The 18,680-nt window shown below is 38.4% G+C and overlaps 1 protein-coding gene across 1 annotated transcript in view; it reads left to right on the forward strand.

The window, feature by feature from the left end:
• Nucleotides 1-7,449: 7,449 nt before the first annotated feature.
• LOC309552636 (uncharacterized protein) overlaps nucleotides 7,450-18,680 on the forward strand; it is a gene marked incomplete at its 5' end in the record, with an annotated part of 73,795 nt that continues 62,564 nt past the window's right edge. Inside the window, 2 exons of the mRNA XM_082253576.1 lie at nucleotides 7,450-7,492; nucleotides 17,955-18,314. Coding sequence (XP_082109702.1) covers nucleotides 7,450-7,492; nucleotides 17,955-18,314 — 403 coding nt within the window. The remainder of the gene's footprint in view (nucleotides 7,493-17,954; nucleotides 18,315-18,680) is intronic.

The following is an 18,680-nucleotide window of genomic DNA, read 5'->3' on the forward strand; positions in this document are numbered from 1 at the left end:
TGTACTCTGCCTTATGGGCTGGGGGTTCCTACCCTCCCACTGGCAACCAAGCCATAATAAAATTATTAGCGAAAAAAGGGAAGGATCCTCTGGAACCAGGATCCTACCGACCCATTTCCTTGCTAAACTTGGATGTTAAAATCCTGTCAAAAATACTGGCAACCCGACTGGCCCTCATCATGCCCTCCTTGATACACCCAGCCCAATCGGGGTTTACCAAGGGGAGGTCGGCTGCCTCAAATATACGTAAGGTTCTCATGGCTTTAGACCAGGCCACGGCTTCCTCGGGGGGGGGGATCTGGCTATCATCACCCTGGACGCAGAGAAGGCCTTTGACAACGTGAGTTTTGACTGGTTATCCAGGGTTCTAACTTCTTTTGGCTTCTCGGGGCCGTTCACTCACGTTGTCGGGGCCATGTATGCCTCTCCTGCGGCCAGGTTGTGGGTAGCGGGGTCCCTTACCGACGAGTTCCGCTTATTCAAGGGCACGAGACAGGGATGTCCCCTGTCTCCTCTCCTCTTTAATCTGGCCCTGGAACCATTGTCCAGGTTTCTTTTGGACAAGGCGCCTCTCCATGGTATCCTGATTGGTAGTCATGAATTACGAATATCCCTTTTCGCCGATGATGTGTTAATATTTACCAGAAATCCCTCATCGGACATGCACACCATCATATCTATTTTTGATAAATTTAAACTATGTTCGGGCCTACGGATAAACTACGCTAAAAGCGAAATCCTCCCCCTGGGCAACGCACCCAAACCAGCATGGGTCTCCTCTTCTCCCTTCACTGTGGCGTCATCTCACAGAACGTACTTGGGTATCAAAATAGGCAAATTCCCATCTTCTGTCTATACTCTGAACTATCCCCCTCTTTTCCAAAAGATCTCTCGTGAACTAGATAGTTGGATGGATCTGCCTCTCTCGCTCCTGGGAAGATGTCATCTGGTGAAAATGGTCAGTTTTGCGTGGCTTTTATATCCACTACAAACGCTTCCTCTGCTATTAAAACACAAAGATATTAAGTCGCTGACCTCCAGTATTTCTAAATTTGTATGGCGAGGCAAAAGGCCCCGCATCTCCTACAGCAAACTCTGTCTTCCCAGGAGCGAGGGGGGAGCTAGTCTTCCTAATATTAGACTATATAATCTGTAATGCCTACTCAGAATCTCCCTGGACTGGCTCTCGAGGTCTTCTCTCTACTCAAATTTTGTACTTGAATCGCAAATGTCTGCTCCCTTCTCGCTGGCAGCCCTCCTTCATGTTAAATGGAAGTCTATGCCCTCTCCACTGCAGCAAAATGTTCTCCTGCAGGACACAGTGATCGCTTGGAGGGAGTCCAGGAAACTTCTGAAGCTCCCCCCCTCCATGTCCAAGCACTTGCCTATACAGGGCAACCCTGCATTTACTCCCGGACTGCATTCGGACTATTTTGCTCTGTGGCAACGTAAAGGCCTGTCGAACTATTCTGATCTCTGCAACCACGCTACGGGTAAGCCCCGACCACTTCAGGACATTCTGGACGATTACCATCTCCCGGCTTCGCACGTTTTTCCTATCATGCAATGTTTTAGCTTTCTTCGTTCATCGGGTGCCTCGAATACCAAAAGGTTCAGTGATCCCTTGCTGGATCCTCTGTTGTTATCTGGATCTTATAGCATCTCTGACATATACAAGCCCTTTCAGAAACTTACGTCTTCAAACATCGCTGGGTCATCGGCGGCCAATTGGGCCAAGGACTTTCCTATGGAGAATTTGGTCACCAAGTTATTTCAAGGATACAAATACACTATGCGACTAACACCTAATGAAACGTGGAGGGAGACGCAGCTGAAAATACTGCACAGAGCCTATATTCCTTTTACGTCAAACGAACAGTCCCCCTCCGCGCGTCTATGCCCCCTTTGCAAAACTACCCGTCCATCACTACACCACAGATTTTGGTCATGTTCATTTATATCTACATTCTGGGACCAGGTGCTTGCGTTCATCCACCGAATCACGCTCCTTCAGCTCCCAATAGACCCTCTGTTACTTGTCTTTGGATACTGGGATAAACGTCTCCAAATATGGACTAGCCGTCCTCTACCTCACCCTCGGATTTGGATCCTCGCCTGTTTACTGATAGCCCGCAGAGTTATCCTTGCCAATTGGATTGCAAATGGGGGCCCTACTGTTTCACAAGTACATTGTGAGCTTTTAAGCCTTATGACTAAAGACTGGCTTAATATGGACTCCAACTCTTCATCCCCTTCTGTTCGTTTCTCCAGCAAATGGCAGGACTTCCTTGCCTCACTACCCACAAATGCCGTTTCTGCACTAACTGCAGACACCTTTGTATATGCTGATACTGGGTAGAAAAAAAAAAACAAAACAATACTGTAGGAAACACGTCATAATAATCTGAGTTGTATATCTCACAGGCATTCCTCCCCTCTTCATGTCCCCCCCCCCTCACCTCCATACCTCTAATCCTCCCCTGTTTCCCCTAGTCACAACTCCCCCCCCCCCCCCATGGCACCAATCCCTCTTGGTTAATCAAGGTCCATCCAACTAGGGTTCTAGTGTATTTTGTATTTCTGGATCTGACATGGTTACCCTTATTGTTCTTCCGGGTCAGATTTGAGCTCCTTCCTTTGCTCAGCCTTTGACCCCGAAAAATGTTAAAATGTGTTGTACAATGTTATACCTTTCTCTTTGTACCGTTCATTGACTTTAATAAAGTTTCTTTAAAAAAAAAAAAAAAGATGGTGCTGGACACAAGGCTAAGCTCTTCTCAGTAAATTGGAAAACAACAGGAACATAGAAAAAGGAAAGTACATCATGACCATGACGTTTCACTACAGAGAATATTAAATTAAACAAAAATTAATCAAAATACTACATAACTACTAATCACAGTATAATATACACAAATAAAAAAAAAAAATAGCAAAACTGAGACCTGAGTCAAGTCCTACCCACTCAGCGCTTATGGTAAACACGGTATTGCAAGCAATGATAATACCACTATTGAAAAAAAAACAGCTGCTGCTATACAAAATAAACATATACAATAAGGTGCATATATAAAACACTAAGTCCTACGTATACACTAGCAGCGCTAATAGGCTCCTCTCCTGGCGCCCTATGATGTATCCAAAGATAATCAAAGAAAATATATATTACACATCAATTCGTGAAACAAAACTAATAAAAGTCTTTTCACTTGTGTCACAAAGTGCAATGCAGAGTCCCAATATTGGTGTCCTCCTTTAAATTCTCTAACACAGATGATGAAAGAAACCTCCACCACACCTCCTTGAGTCCCCTAGGTAATACACACGTACCCTTGAGAACAAGGTCTGGCACAATGGATAATACGTAGGCTTCGTCCACCTTAATCTGGCTGCACACACCCCGGTCCTGGAACAGGCTGTGAATGGTGATCACCATTCCAGGCCATCCAGCCTTTCGGCAGAAGTGAGTGTGCGGTTCAAGCATATGGAGCAGCGGTATGCGCTGGTATAAATCGGCTTATGCTGTTTTCCGTTCTATCTAATGTGAGTGCAATATTGTTTGTCCTTTAAATAAAGTACCTGTGTGTTACATATTACACTATGGGTCCCCTTTTTTAATTTTATGTGGCCATGGATATGAGAGACTGGAGGAGTGGTGATCACCATTCACAGCCTGTTCCATCTTTGCTTACACATAGTTCGATGATGAAAGTCAACAGAGCTTTACCTCATTCACCAATTTATGTGTAAATTACTCTTGGAAAGTGCAAATTCCCTTGCAGAGTGAACAGCCTATTTATATTTAGTAAATGAAAGTGACATTAAAGGTTAGATTAAAAAGAAAATGAATGGCCAGAAAAGGCCTGACTCTCCTTCAATTATGTAAATTCTTGCTTATCCACTTTTAACCACTTCAATACAGGGCACTTTCACCCCCTTCCTGCTCAGGCCAATTTTCAGCTTTTAGCGCTGTTGCATTTTGAATGACAATTGCGCGGTCATGAAATACTGTACCTAAACCAAATTTATGTAATTTTTCCCACAAATAGAGCTTTCTTTTGGTGGTATTTGATCACCGCATCACTGCTAAACAAATTTAAAAAAGACTGAAAAGTTTGAAAAAAAAAGTTTTTTGTTTGTTTTGTAAATAAATATGTTTTTTCCTGCACTGATGAGCAGTGATGAGGTCGCACTGACAGGCACAGATGAGGAGGCACTGATGGGTTGGCAGTGATATGCAGCACTGATTAGCATTGATAGGCAGCATTGCTATGCAGCACTGATGGGTACTGATAGGTAGCACTGATATGCAGCATTGGTGGGCACTGATAGGCAGCACTGATGGGCACTGATAGGCGGCACTGATGGGCAGTGCCAGGCAGCACTGATGGGCACTAATAGGTGGCACTGATGGGCACTGCCCGATGGCATTGATGGACACTGCCAGGCGGCATTGATAGGCACTGATAGGTGGCACTGATGGGCACTGGTGGGCAGCACTGATAGATGGCAATGCTGGGAACTGGTGGGCATCACTGATAGATGGCAATGATGGGCAGCACTGATGAGGAGCCCACTGACAGGCTCCCTGAGCACTTATTGGCACCCCTGGTGGCATGGGTTGGCATCCCTGGTAGCCATGGGTGGGCACCCCTGGTGGCCATGGGTGGGCATTCCCTGGTGGCTCTAGTGGCATCCCCCAAGGGGGTCTGCACTGGTAATGAATGATCTGATTACCAGTACAGTTCCCCCCCCCCCGTTGTCAAGCGCGAACTTAGGAAACCGATTAATGGCACTTCCTATTTACTATGTGACCACCTGTGATTGGACACAGCTGGTCACATGGTAAAGAACCTACATCATAGGCTCTTTACCGAGATAGGAGATGCGGTGTGTCATATGACGCCTAGTCAGGATAGAGCAACCACTTTGCAGCCATCATTTTGCTATATGACGGGTGGGAAGTGGTTAAATGGAACCTTTGACACCATTCTGGGGAGTAGGAAAAAAAAAGGAAGGAAGAAAGGCAACGTATCAAAATAAGACAAAAAAAAAAAAAAACTGCATAGCCATCCCAGCATCACGGGGCCCACATCAGAGGTGTCTTTCCTGGGGGCTGTGGGCATGAGGGAGACAGTAAATGGCACTGATATAGGCAGAAACCACCTAAAAATCATAGAATATACAGAATGAACAAAATGAAAATAATAAAGAATAATAAAAAATAAATAGAAAATCAACTAAGAGGTAGGAGAAATTTTAGGGAGACCATGCCATTAAAAATGTAATAAAAACAAGATGCCTATGGATGTGGATCATTGAAAAAAGTGGAGAGTAACACAAATTGAGCAATCCAAAGGGATAAAGTTAGACATAGAGAGCAAAGGACCTGTACCATAAGTGCAAATGCTATACAGAAGAATAGTGGCCCCCAGAATAAAAAAAAAAAATGGAAAGCAAAGAACAAAACGTAGTTATTTTGCCAAAACTCCTACAGCAGAATTTCCAGTCCAATGGACACCTTGCGCCACCCCTGTGTCCAGCACCATAAAATGATTGTTACCCCCCCCCCCCCCAAAAAAAAAAATGCTCCGGTCCCTTTAAGGCACAAGCTATAGCATAGTGCTTTTTGCTACAGTATCTGGTTGATTCTACCTCACGCCCCTCCCCTATCCTCTCCTCACAGCCCCTCCCCTTTCCTATAGCCTTCATTCACTGACTGAGGGGAATCTCGGCCTCTCACACTTGGCTCTCTTAGATTGGGATATAAAGCAGAGAGAGGAAGTGACTACAAACAAGCACAAAGGAAAAAAAGTATTTAGACTTGGAAAAAAAAACACACTGCACTGCCTAATGAATAAAACACATAGAGGCTAGATATATTTTAGCCATTTGAGTATACAACCACTTTAAGGAGCAACGATGCAGCTGCTCCAAACAAAACACAGCTGCTCCACATGGCATAAACAACCAAAATGAACGCTAAGAATCTCACTCGTGATGATGTAATGCACGTAGTGTGCGCACACTGAGCAATAATGAGGTGGTGTCACACGCACATGCAGTGCGCTTGTAGTCATCAGAAACATGGCGTTGGTGTAAAGAGGATAACTTCGAGAAAGTCCAGAGGAGACCCCAAATTTACGAACACAATAACAAAACAAAAACGAACAAAAGGAAAAGAAAAAAAGGAGACACTGAGTGCCGGTTCACACTAGGGCGACCTGTGAGGCGACCTGGTCGCCTCACAGGTCGCCGCAGGTCGCCTCCCATAGGGAAGCTGCAGATCCGTTCTAATAGGAGCGACACAAGTCGCTCCGACCTAGAAAAAGGGTCCGGAGCTTCTTTGGGGTGACCAGGAGGCGACCGCCATAGACTTCAATGTTATGAAGTCTGTGGCGGCCGCTCCGAGGTCGCGGCGCGCTGCTCGCGATCTCGGAGGTCGCCCCTGCAAGTAGCTTCGCGGTAATGTGAACCGGCGCTTAACAAAAAAACCACAAAAAATAAATCACTAAAAACAAACAAAAAAAGAAAAAGAAAGGAAAGAAAAAAAAACAAAAAAAAGGGAGAGATGAGGGGAAAAAAAGGCCAAATATTACATCGCAGCCTCCGGGAAAAAGAAGCAGCTCCACCTAGTGGAAATCCTGAAGAATCTGTGAAGCAAAAAATATATAATATGTAAAATAAACACTAAATATACATATATATATATATATATATATATATATATATATATATATATATATGGGCACGCTGACAGTTACACCAAAATCCACAGACTACCAACCTTTTTTTTTTTTTTTTTTTTTTTTTTTACATCAAATTCGATTTTAGAGACCTATCAGAATTTAGGTATGCCTGCCTTTCAGCACACTGCTTGGTAGCTACATTTGCAATTATCACCCAAAATCTTACTAGCCATTGTTTTTATACTAAAGGGTTAGATGAGGGCAGCAGTCATTACATGACAAAAATCTCATCCTGTTCTTCAACTAAATTACTAATAGGAATTTGACCAACATATCTGTGTGTAGGATCAAGTAATGTATTACTCAGTTATTTGGAGGTCATTTATATTATGTCTGCAAATACACATCAGCAAAATGCTACCTAATTTATTGATATCAGATAATTTACCTGTGTGCAGCTTAATAGTCTAAGTATATAATTCCAGAAAATCTTTTAAATGCTGAGATTTGCAGAACTAAGTATATATGTAAATAATCAATTGATCTTCATATGTTTTCTATGACTGAAAAAAGGATTATTTGTATTATATTACAATTCTAAAATAAAATGAGCAGCTGATAGAGCAGAAGGGCACAAATATTAGAGATGCATTAGTAATATAATATGGCAATCTTCACCTAATGTACACAGTCTGATATAATATTAACTTGGAATATCCTGTAGCTTCAACTCTATTAGAGACCACATTGAAACTCAATCATGAATAAAGCAGTTGTGCTTGTCATTATCTGCAGTTTATTTGGTAAGTACATCATTTTTTTTTCAGTTTTGCATAAAATAGTACATTTTTAGAATCCGCAACAGTTTTTTTTTTTTATTGTGTCTCATTGAGGAGTTTTCTCTTCACTACTATTCCTGTCCTGGAGACATGATAGAAAAAGAGAAGATCTCTCCAATGTCATGGGTGACGTCCTCTTACACAGTTGTCTCAGGTGTCCTCATTGGAGGATTTTCCCTCTAATCTTTACAATTTAAAGCATTTTGTTGATTTTTTTTTTTGAGACTATAATTAAATACATTTAAAATGTTATCATTATGTAATATCTCTATAAACAATACGTAAAGAAAGATTTTTATCCAGCAAGTGATATCATTTATATAGACTCATAAGGCCTTAATATATCTCTTGAATATCTGTGGTTAACATATATCTACAAATTATGAATTTATATGAAGCTGACCATGCCTATAGAAGTTTGTTAGAGTGTTTGTTCAAGTATTATTTATTTGATTTTGTTTTTTACATATTTTTATATATTTTAAAATAATAGAGTAAATATAGTTTTTTATATATAGGTATAATAATGTTGTTGTGTAATATTGTGCCCAGCAGCAGTCTCTGTGCTTTTGGATGTCTGCAAAATATAAGCTTTTACAGGTATAATATGCAACACGGCTTTTACATGCAAACAATTTGTTGAATGCACATGCTTAAGGTGATTGTAGCCGTATTAGACAACTTGTGACAGAGACAATTGTGTACTGTCCATCATACTTTTTTTTTATTTGCTCTAACATACAATTTTTCAGGACAAGCTTTTGGGGTATGTCCCCTTTATCAACGTCCAAGCAGTACTGATTCACAAAAGATTTAGCAGAATCTCTAAGCCAAAGGAAAAAAAAAAAAAAAAAAACTTAATCAGAATGAAGTGCTTTCCTTAAATGCACATATAATCTTATAGGAAGGTTTTTGTTGAAATGAATGGTTTGGCAAAATGTTTTCCATATTGGAGAGGTACTTTCACCTCAGCTTTTCACTCTTTGAGAAACCTACATCAGTGAAAATAACCAAAGTCCATTTTTTAAAATTACTCTAAAAATATATTTATCAAAAAAAATAATGCCTTTAATAATGCAAATATTAACTGTGTCCATTGAGTGGTTTTCTTTTCACTTACCATTCTATTCCTAGAAACATAACAGAAAAAGAGGAGATTTCTCCAATGTCACGGGTGACACCCTCTTACACAGTTGTCCCAGGTGTCCTCATTGGAGGATTTCTCCTCCTTTCTTTTTATTTTTTTTTAACATTTTGTTGATTTTTTTTTTGAGAATATAATTAATTATATTTAACTTACTATCCCTGTGTAATATCTCTATATACAATTCATAAAGAAAGATTATTAACCCACAAGTTCTATCATTTATATAGACTCATATGACCTTGTTTAGTGTTATATTATATTATATTATATTATTATAATCTTATAATACATTATAATTTTATGAATACCCCTGGTTTACATATATATATATATATATATATATATATATATATATATATATATATATATATACCAATTTCAAATTTATATGAAGCTGCCAACAATGCCTATAGAAGTTTGTTAGAGTGTTTGTTCATGTATAATTAATAGCTTTTTTAAAATATGTTTTAAAATAATAAAGTAAATATAGTCTTTTATATATAGGTATATTAATGCTGTTGTATAATATTGCACCCAGCAGCAGTCTCTGAGTGTTTTGATGTCTGCAAAAGATAAGCTTTTACAAGTATAATCCAAGCATAACATTTGTTAAATGCACATATAATCTTATGAGAAGGTTTTTGTTGAAATGAATGGTCTGGCAACAGGTTTTCCATATTAGAGAGGTACTTTTTCCTAGGCTTGTCACTCTTTGGGAAACTTACATCAGTGAAAATCACCAGCATCCCTTTTTTGTGCTAGCTTCTATTACCCTGATAATATATTTATCAAAAATGGCATGCCTTTAATAATGTAACTCTTATATAGTTACATAGATTATCCACCTTACCAACCGTTCAGTGTCCTCCAACCCTCTCTGCCAATCCCTTCACTGGCTTCCACTCACCCAACAAATAAAATTCAAAGTGCTAACAATAGTTCACAAAGCCATCCACAACTCTGCCCCCAGCTACATCACTAACTTGACCTCAAAATATCAACCAAGCCACTCTCTTCAGTCCTCCCAAGACCTCCTGCTCTCCAGCTCAGTTGTCACCTCTTCCAATGCTCGCCTCCAGGATTTCTCCAGAGCTTCTCCCATTCTTTGGAACTCTCTACCCCAATCTGTCCGACTGTCCCCTAATCTATATATCTTTAGACGATCCCTGAAAACCCTTCTCTTTAAAGAAGCCTACCCGGCTACTAACTAATGACACTGTTTCACTTGCTCCATCAGCTCATCCCCCACAGCTATTGCCTTTTGTATCAATTGACCCTCCCTTTTAGATTGTAAGCTCTAACGAGCAAGGCCCTCTGATTCCTTTTGTTTCAAATTGTAGTGTAACTGTAATGTCTGCCTTCATTTTGTTAAGCGCTGCGCAAACTGTTGGCGCTATATAAATCCTGTATAATAATAATAATAATAATAGTTCTCTAAACTTAAGAACAAAAATGTTTTCTTTTATTTCCACCTGGTAATTCTGTTTTAGGGTGGCATTGTTATTCCCCTATTCTGCTCTCTTGATTAGGAAAAAAAACACATCCCCTTCTCCTTATCTCCATTACATAGGAGGAAGTGTATTATAGTTCTCAGAAGATAGCTGGGAAAGGTAATAAGATTATTTGAGACTTTAGTTCAGTGTGCTGGAAGCTACAAGAACATTGAACTTGTTGCAAGGTCAAAAGGTATTTTTCTATGCTTGATCTTTTATAAATGTATTTAGCTTGAAAAATAAGAAAATGAAAGCAACCACCACATACAAGAATTGGTAAACTGAAATATATTGAATTTTTGATGTTAGGTTTTGAAAACTTTTGATATACTTTAAGACTTTTGCTTCCACAGACTTGGGGCTTATTCTGGCGGTAGAAGCAGCGGCAGCCCATGAACACGCTCTCAGCTGCTTTAGAAGCTGGAACTGTTTTTACTTCTGTCAAGCCACTCACTGTGCAAATGTATCAACCCCCCCTCCCCCCAATCCCTCCAACTACCCTCACCATGTATTCCAGACTCCGTTGCCGCTCTTGTGGACCCAGGATGGACATGGGCATGGCGGATGTTAGTGGGTAGGAGGGAGGGAGAGCATAAATATTCCTTGTGCTGGTCTCATTTGCGGTGAATGATACTGGCGTGTCAAACATTTCATCATTTCTGGGTTCAGAGCTGTCATTCCCCAGCAGAGGTGTCTAGAGGTGACATTGGTCTGATAGGACCTGTCATTTCAAATATTCTGTATGCACATAGGAGGCTATTCTAAAAATGACATAAATCTTTCTCGTAGTTAGTAAAGGCAATAACTTTTGCTCAAACCAATCAAAATACGCTTATTGCGATTTTTTTTACCAAAAATATGTAGCAGAAAACAAATTGTCCAAACATGTTAAAAAATTTTGATTTTTACATTTTTTTGGGGGGGGGGGGGAATTTCATATAAAAAATGTGAAAAAATTGTTATTTTTCAAAATTGTCGCTCTTTTTTTGTTTATAGCGCAAAAAAAAATAAAAACGCACAGGGGATCGAATACCACCAAAAGAAAGCTCTGTTTGTGGGAAAAAAAGGACATCAATTTTGTTTAGGTACAGCATCGCGCGACCGCGCAATTGTCCGTTAAAGTCACGCAGTGCCGAATCGCAAAATAGGGCCTGGCCTTTGAGCAGCCAAATCCTCCGGGGCTTAGGTAGTTAATGACCAGGCCATTGTTTTCAATTTGGCACTGCGTGATTTTAACTGGTAATTGCGCAGTCATGCAATGCTGTACCCAAACAAAATTTTTTTTTCTACAAATAGAGATTTCTTTTGGTGGTATTTGATCACCCCTGTGGTTTTTATTTTTTGTGTTATAAATGAAAAAAGACTGAAAATTTTGAGAAAAAAAATGACATTTTCTACCATCCAATAAACTCAATTTTTGCTATACATTTAGGCCAAAATGTATCTAGCTACATGTCTTTGATAAAAAACATCTCAATAAGCATATATTAATTGGTTTGTGCAAAAGTTATAGCTTCTACAAACTATGGTGTATATACTTGAATTTACGCAGCTCTTGACGCATTTCTTGAAGTGCTAAAATGGCAGGGCAGTACAACCTCCTTCCCCCCAATGACCCCTTTTGGGAAAGTAGACACCTCAAGGAATTTCCTGAGAGCCATGATGAGCCCATTGAATATTTAATTTTTTTGTCACAGGTGTTTGAAAAATAACAAAATTTGTTTTTTTTTTACACAAAGTTGTCAATTAAATGATATATTACTCAAACATGTCATGGCCATATGTGAAATTACACCCCAAAATACATTCTGCTGCTTCTCCTGAGTACAGAAATACCAAATGCGTGAGACTTTTTGGCAGTCTAGCCGCGTACAGGACCCTGAAATCCAATCACCTCCTTCAGGCTTTCCAAGGGCATAAATTGTTGATTTCACTCCTCACTACCTATCACAATTGCGGAGACCAAATTACCCCTTTTCGGAAAGTAGATACCCTAAGCTTTTTGCTGAGAGGCATGTTGAGTATTTTGCAGATCTCGCTTTTTGTCACAAAGTTTTGAAAATTAAAAAAAGAAAAAAAAATAATTTTCTTTCTTCATTTTCCAAAACAAATGAGAGCTGCTAAATTCTCAACATGTCTCTTAGCAAATACCTTGGGGTGTCTACTTTTTGAAATGGGTAATTTGGGGGGGGGGGGGGTTGTGCATACTTGGCAATTCATTAAACTGTGATAGGTAGTAAGGAGTGAAATCAACAATTTACGCCCTTAGAAAGCCTGCAGGCGGTGATTGGTTTCTGGGTCCTGTACGCGGCTAGACTGCCAAAAAGTCTCACACATGGGCTATCCCATACTCAGGAGAAGCAGCAGAATGTATTTTGGTGGGCAATTTCACATATAGCCATGGTATGTTTGAGTAAAATATCATTTAAGTGACAACTTTGTGTAAAAAACAAACAAAAAACATTTTTGTAATTTTCACAAAACTTGTGGCAAAATATAAAATATTCTACAAACTCAACATGCCTCTCAGCAAATAGCTTGGAGTGTCTAATTTCCAAAATGGGGTCATGGGGGGGGGGGGGCGGTAGTTGTGTTATCTTGACATTTCAGGGCCTCCAAAACTGTGATAGGTAGTGAATAAGTAAAATCAGCAGTTTACGCCCTTAGAAAACCTGAAGGCAGAGATTGGTTTTCGGGGTCCCATACTTAGCTAGGCTCCCAAAAAGTCTCACCCATGTGGTATTCCTGTACACAGGAGAAGGAGCAGAATGTATTTTGGGGTGTAATTCCACATTTGCCCATGTGTAAGCAATATATCATTTAGTGACAGCTTTGTGTAAAAAAAAAAAAAAAACAAACAAAAAAAAAAAATTATTTTTCCCGAAACTTGTGGGAAAATATAAAAATAAAAACATGCCTTTTCAAAAAGGGGTCATTTGGGGGGTGTTTGAACTGTCCTGGCATTTTATGCCCAATATTAGAAGCTTTTGCCACACATCACCCACTCTTCTAACCACTTGAAGTCCAAGCTTTTTCTGACACTTTTTGTTTACGTGAAAAAATAGTTTTTTTTTATTAGAAAATTACTTTGAACCCCCAAACATTATATATATATTTTTTAAAGCAGAGACCCTACAGAAAAAATGGTGGGTGTTTTTTTTTTCTCACACGGTATTTGCGCAGAGATTTTCCAAACACAATTTTTTGGGGAAAAAAACACTTTTTTTAAATGTAATGCAAAAATACATTATACATTGCCTAATTGTTTTGGTAAAATCTAAAAAATGATCTTAGATATAGATATCAAACATGACATGCTCTAAAATTGCGCACGCCCGTGCAGCAGCAACAAACCACGTACATTTTTAAAAGACTTTAAAAGCCTTTACAGGTTACCACTTTAGATTTACAGAGGAGATCTACTATAAGAATTACTGCCCTCAATCTGAAGTTTGCAGCAATTTCTCACATGCATGGTGCAATTGCTGTTTAAATTTGACACCAGACCGATGCTTGCGTTCGTCTTTCACAAACACTGGAGGACAGTGGTGCCTGATTTTTTATTATTAATATTATAATGTATTTCACTTTTTTTTTTTATTCTGACACCTTCCCTTTCATTTATTTATTTATTTATTGTTATCACAGGGAATTTAAATATCCCCTATAACAGCAATAGGTAGTGACAGGTACTCTTTTTTGAAAAAATAGGGATCTATAAGACTCTAGATCTCTTCTCTGCCCTTAAAGCATATGACCACACCAAGATTGGTGTGATAAGATGCTTTCCCAATTTCCCAATGGTGCTATTTTTATCTGGTGAAACCAAAGTCATGAAATATGTGGGGATGGTGAGGTGGGTGACGCTGTTAAAATAGTGTCGCAGTCTATAGTGGTGGTAAGTTAAATGCGGTGTGTCATTGAAAATACATAGTAAATGGTAATAAATACAATCAAGCAGAATCCAAACAAGGGAGACCGCTCTAGGTGAGGCTGGGATCAGGTGCTGGTCGGATCCGCAATCCAAGGTAGCTTCAAACAAAAGAAATGACCGCACTTCCGATAACTTCAAAGAAAAGGAGTGTCTTTATTCCACATCAATCGAGTTGGCAAATACAAATACACACTGTGAGTGCAGGACAATCGGTGGACGCGTTTCACGACTGGATATGTCGCTTATTCATCACCAAATTCACTCTGGATGTGCATCGGCCATATATACACCCCATACATACAGCTGGCAACAATTGGAGTCATCAAGCTAGTTGTTCCTCCCTTTGGTCAGCTGTTGGGAATCTACGGCTAGATTGCACAGACAGAGTGACCCCAACAAAATCCAAACTAAAAACACTTGTGAAAAAACATTTTACATATATATAGATATCAATCAAATGAATATCCTTAGTGGTAAGTGCTAAAGTGAAAAAATAATCAAGAATAAAAACATATATTCAGTGTATATAATACATTAATTATATATATAAGAAAGATATATACATGTATAAAATATAAATAAAAAGAATATGTGTTGAAAAAACCTTTGTGAGTGACTTGAAAATGATATTGATGTACTATAAAATATTGATTGGTCATGTGCCATGTCACAAAAAATTCTTGATGTCTAAAAGAGCCGTTTAACCGGCCGCAAAAACGATGTATTGTATTCAGAAAAGGAGCAGTTTAAATATCCAATATGCAAAAATGTGGAAAAAGTAAAAAGCTCTAATCTGTGAATTTCTGCCCAACAATCATGTGCAAAATAATGCGGTGGTATATTTTTGAAAAAATAAGAAGAAAAAGTGAAAAAATAAAAAAATGAAAAATGAATAAAAAATTCACAGTGTATATGAATTACCGCATCGATGTCTCAAGGATATGTTTCCATGAAACATTTACAGATGATGAAACACTAGTAAAATTATATAAGAGATAGTCACATGTGTGTGAATCGTATGTATAAAAAAATTATTATTATTATCTCCATATATTAATGGATATACCCGATTCAACATAATCAAATGTGACTAATCTAAAAATGCAATGCACAGTGACATAGTTTATATTTATCTTATTTTTCTTAAGTTGTATAAACAGCGATGGGTGCTAATCAATGTGGACACATTGTAGCAACCCATTGCTATATTGAAACATGTTACTAATGTCAGTGTGCAACTCCTTTCTCGTGGCTGAATTTCTCATATAGTGTTAAAACCACAAAACCTCTTTTTAGAAGAAAAGCCTTACAAAGAAAAGGCCGTCCAAAAAGAGGGGGAGAGGGGATTGTTTGGGAAGAAAAAGAAATACAAAAACAAGGAAGAATCGGGTACAGATCACTATATATTAATAGGGTAAATTTGGCCAAAATTAGCTCATGATTTAAATTAGTTAAACATGCTAATAGGATACCCGATGTGTTAAAATCGGCCAGTCTATGGGTATACATGGAAGTTTATCTTATCTAAATCAATCTAAACAATCTAAGATTTGATTATTGTATTGTTTTATTTTATTATAATCTATTTTATCACTATGAATACTGACATCTTCCATGAATCCCAGAGGCAGGGGAGAAAAAATTGGGAATGAACCTCCAATATGTTGTTATAATTATGTATTTTAATATTGAAAATCTATGGTACTACAGATGACTCCAGGACTCTAACTAGAATGCATCCAATATTTTATCACATATATATGTACATCCTATACGAGCATGTGGAGTCCGGAGTCATCTCTATGATTCTCACAGATCTTGAGAAAAACTTAATAGGTGCCATTAAAGTGCTTATATATATACATTCTAGCTAGGATAAAATGGTCTCAGATATTCCTATATGAAAAATTATCACTGGATATCTTGTATGAATTTTATCAAAGCAGGGGAATGTTGGTAATGATCATTATTCTGGACAGATGTTGAACTGGTATGAATACTAGTGTAACTAGTGGACGTTAGGTATAAAAATGTGTCACGTCCCACTCAAAATTCATACCTTCGGGTATTCTTGTACGGAGTTTGAATATCCAGAAAACTTCACGTTTGCAAAGTATCTGAAAAATATCTCCTCCTCTTTTAGGTTTTGAGATTTTTTCAATGACCTGAACCATGACCAGGGAAATATCACCTTCATGTAGGCCGTTGAAATGACGAGCGACATTAGTTGATTTGAAACAACGAATGTCGCTTAAGTGTTCTCTAAATCTATCCTTGAGTCTCCTCGTTGTTCTGCCCACATATTGGGTTGAACACTTTTTGCAGGTGATCAAATATACGATATAATCAGAGTTGCAGTTAAAAAACTTGTCTATTTTGTAGGTCCTGCCACTAATAGTGGATTGAAAATGAGGACTTTTTAAAATATGGGGACAAGTGACAAGTGACAAGGGACAAGTGACACAGTCTTGTGCCCCACATCAATCAACAAATACAATCAACAAATGGCTAAAAATATTGATAGTAGTACAGTACAATAATAAATACAGTAATAAATAATAGTGAATAAGTGCAGTAAAGTGACAGTGACCGTATTAAAATAATTAGTATATATAAATATATGAAATATGGTGAAAAATGGATAAAATTATTTTTAAAGTGCTAGGTGAGCAACAAGTGAAAATATAAATATAGTGAACAAACTTGTAAACAAGAATGACAAGGTGAGCAAACTAGCTATTGCTAGGTAAAGCCAATTGTCCAATTGGCAAGGGAATACTAGATAGAGTAAATAATATAAAGTGATCTGAGAACAAATCTCAGGTGTGCCAATATAAATTAGCAGGTGAAATAGTGAATAGAAGTGGGAATTGGGAAAATGTATATATACATATAAAACTATATGTATAAAAAATAGTATAAAAGATCCAATAAAAAAGTCCATATATAAAATATATGTATGAAAATAGATCATCTATAAAAAATTGAAGTGAAAGTTCATAGGTGGTATACAAGTGGATGAGGCTTCAAGGTAAGCTTAATGGGTGAATCCCGAGGTGGTCCAGGATATTGGTGCCGGGTGAGGAAACCAGTGCTCCCCTCTCGATAATTCCCGCACTCACCAGAGCTAGGCACCCCTGCAGGGGTGACCAGCATGAAATAGATAGGGTAGTTCCCTCAGCCAGGTAAATCCCGTATTCCAATCTCCTCAGGGGTTAATCATGGATCAGCTCTCCCATAGATATAGTAAATGTAATGTAAACGATATGCCCTCATACAAGTATCGCATCCATCAATAGCGTAGGCAGATTCCAGATAATGTAAAGAAGAAGAACCTAATATAGTGAAGTACTGCATAAATTTGCTTATCTGTTCTGAATCGAATCAGCACATCACGGGGATGGTACAGTTACGTCGGTTCCCACAGCCGAGCCACCTTGCCGCATATAAATATCCACTTTGTTGTTGCAATCACAGATATTACTTTATAAAAGTAGCAGAAACATCAATACTGTGCTGTACATAGCCTGTGCAGAGAGTAGAGATGTAGGAGGGGCCCAGCAGGCTCCACCCACCACAGGTTGACTGCAGAAAACTACAGCAGAAGGTGGATACAAGACCAGTCATCCATCACAAGAACTGAAAGAGCAGCAGTGAACAGTCAGTGTTACTAGAAGCTCCCATACAGATAAGTAAGCATACACATGCCTCGTTATATATATTTTTTTAGCCTGGAATTTAGCTTTAATGCTTTAGGAATGAAAGTTAATAGGGAAAAGGAAAAGCTTGAGAAAATATATAAATAAAAAGTTCACCAAACTGATACAAAGATGTTAATTTTATTTCTTCTAGAATATAAAGCGTGTGGCTTCACGGAGGAGAACAAGCCAAACTATGTAAAACCGTGTGCAAATAAAATACCTGGCACATCTTGCATTGCATCACCAACTGGGGTATCAGTATGGTTCAGTATCAATAATGGCCACTGCAGATGTTTTGATTATTCAGGAGAAATGATTGTATACAATCCACAAAAAACATGCAAAAGTATTTTATTATGCCGCATGTTGCATACTATGGTAAGTATGCATAGTTTACATTTTAACCCTGTTGGCACTTTACAACCATCTTTTGAAGCACAATCAAAAGTTCAATATAAGCAGCCATCAGTTTCAATGGTACAGGACCAAGACAGGAAAAAGCTTGTTACAGGTAGGTTATTCAATTGTATATAATAATATATATCATACTAAGTGATAACTTTCATTTATACAATTCAGAGCATATCTGCACCATAAAATCATACCCCTGCATAGTAAGTAAGAAAGATAGAGCTATGTTATAAATGCTTATCATTGTCCCGGAATCTTATGACCTCTTTTCCCTTCAGTTAGCAGGTATTTGACCAGTCTTGTTTGCTTTCTGCTGAAGGAGAAAGTGCTGTCTGAATTCAGATCCTCCCCTTCTGCAGATTTTTAAATATATAGTTTGTAAGGTTGAATCAAAACACCAGTCCATCTAGTTCAACCTGTGTGTGTGTGTGTGTGTGTGTGTTCATGCTAAAAATCATATCACTTA

The sequence above is a fragment of the Pelophylax lessonae genome (assembly GCF_965119305.1).
Source record: "Pelophylax lessonae genome assembly, chromosome: 4".
Taxonomy (NCBI): Eukaryota; Metazoa; Chordata; class Amphibia; order Anura; family Ranidae; genus Pelophylax; species Pelophylax lessonae.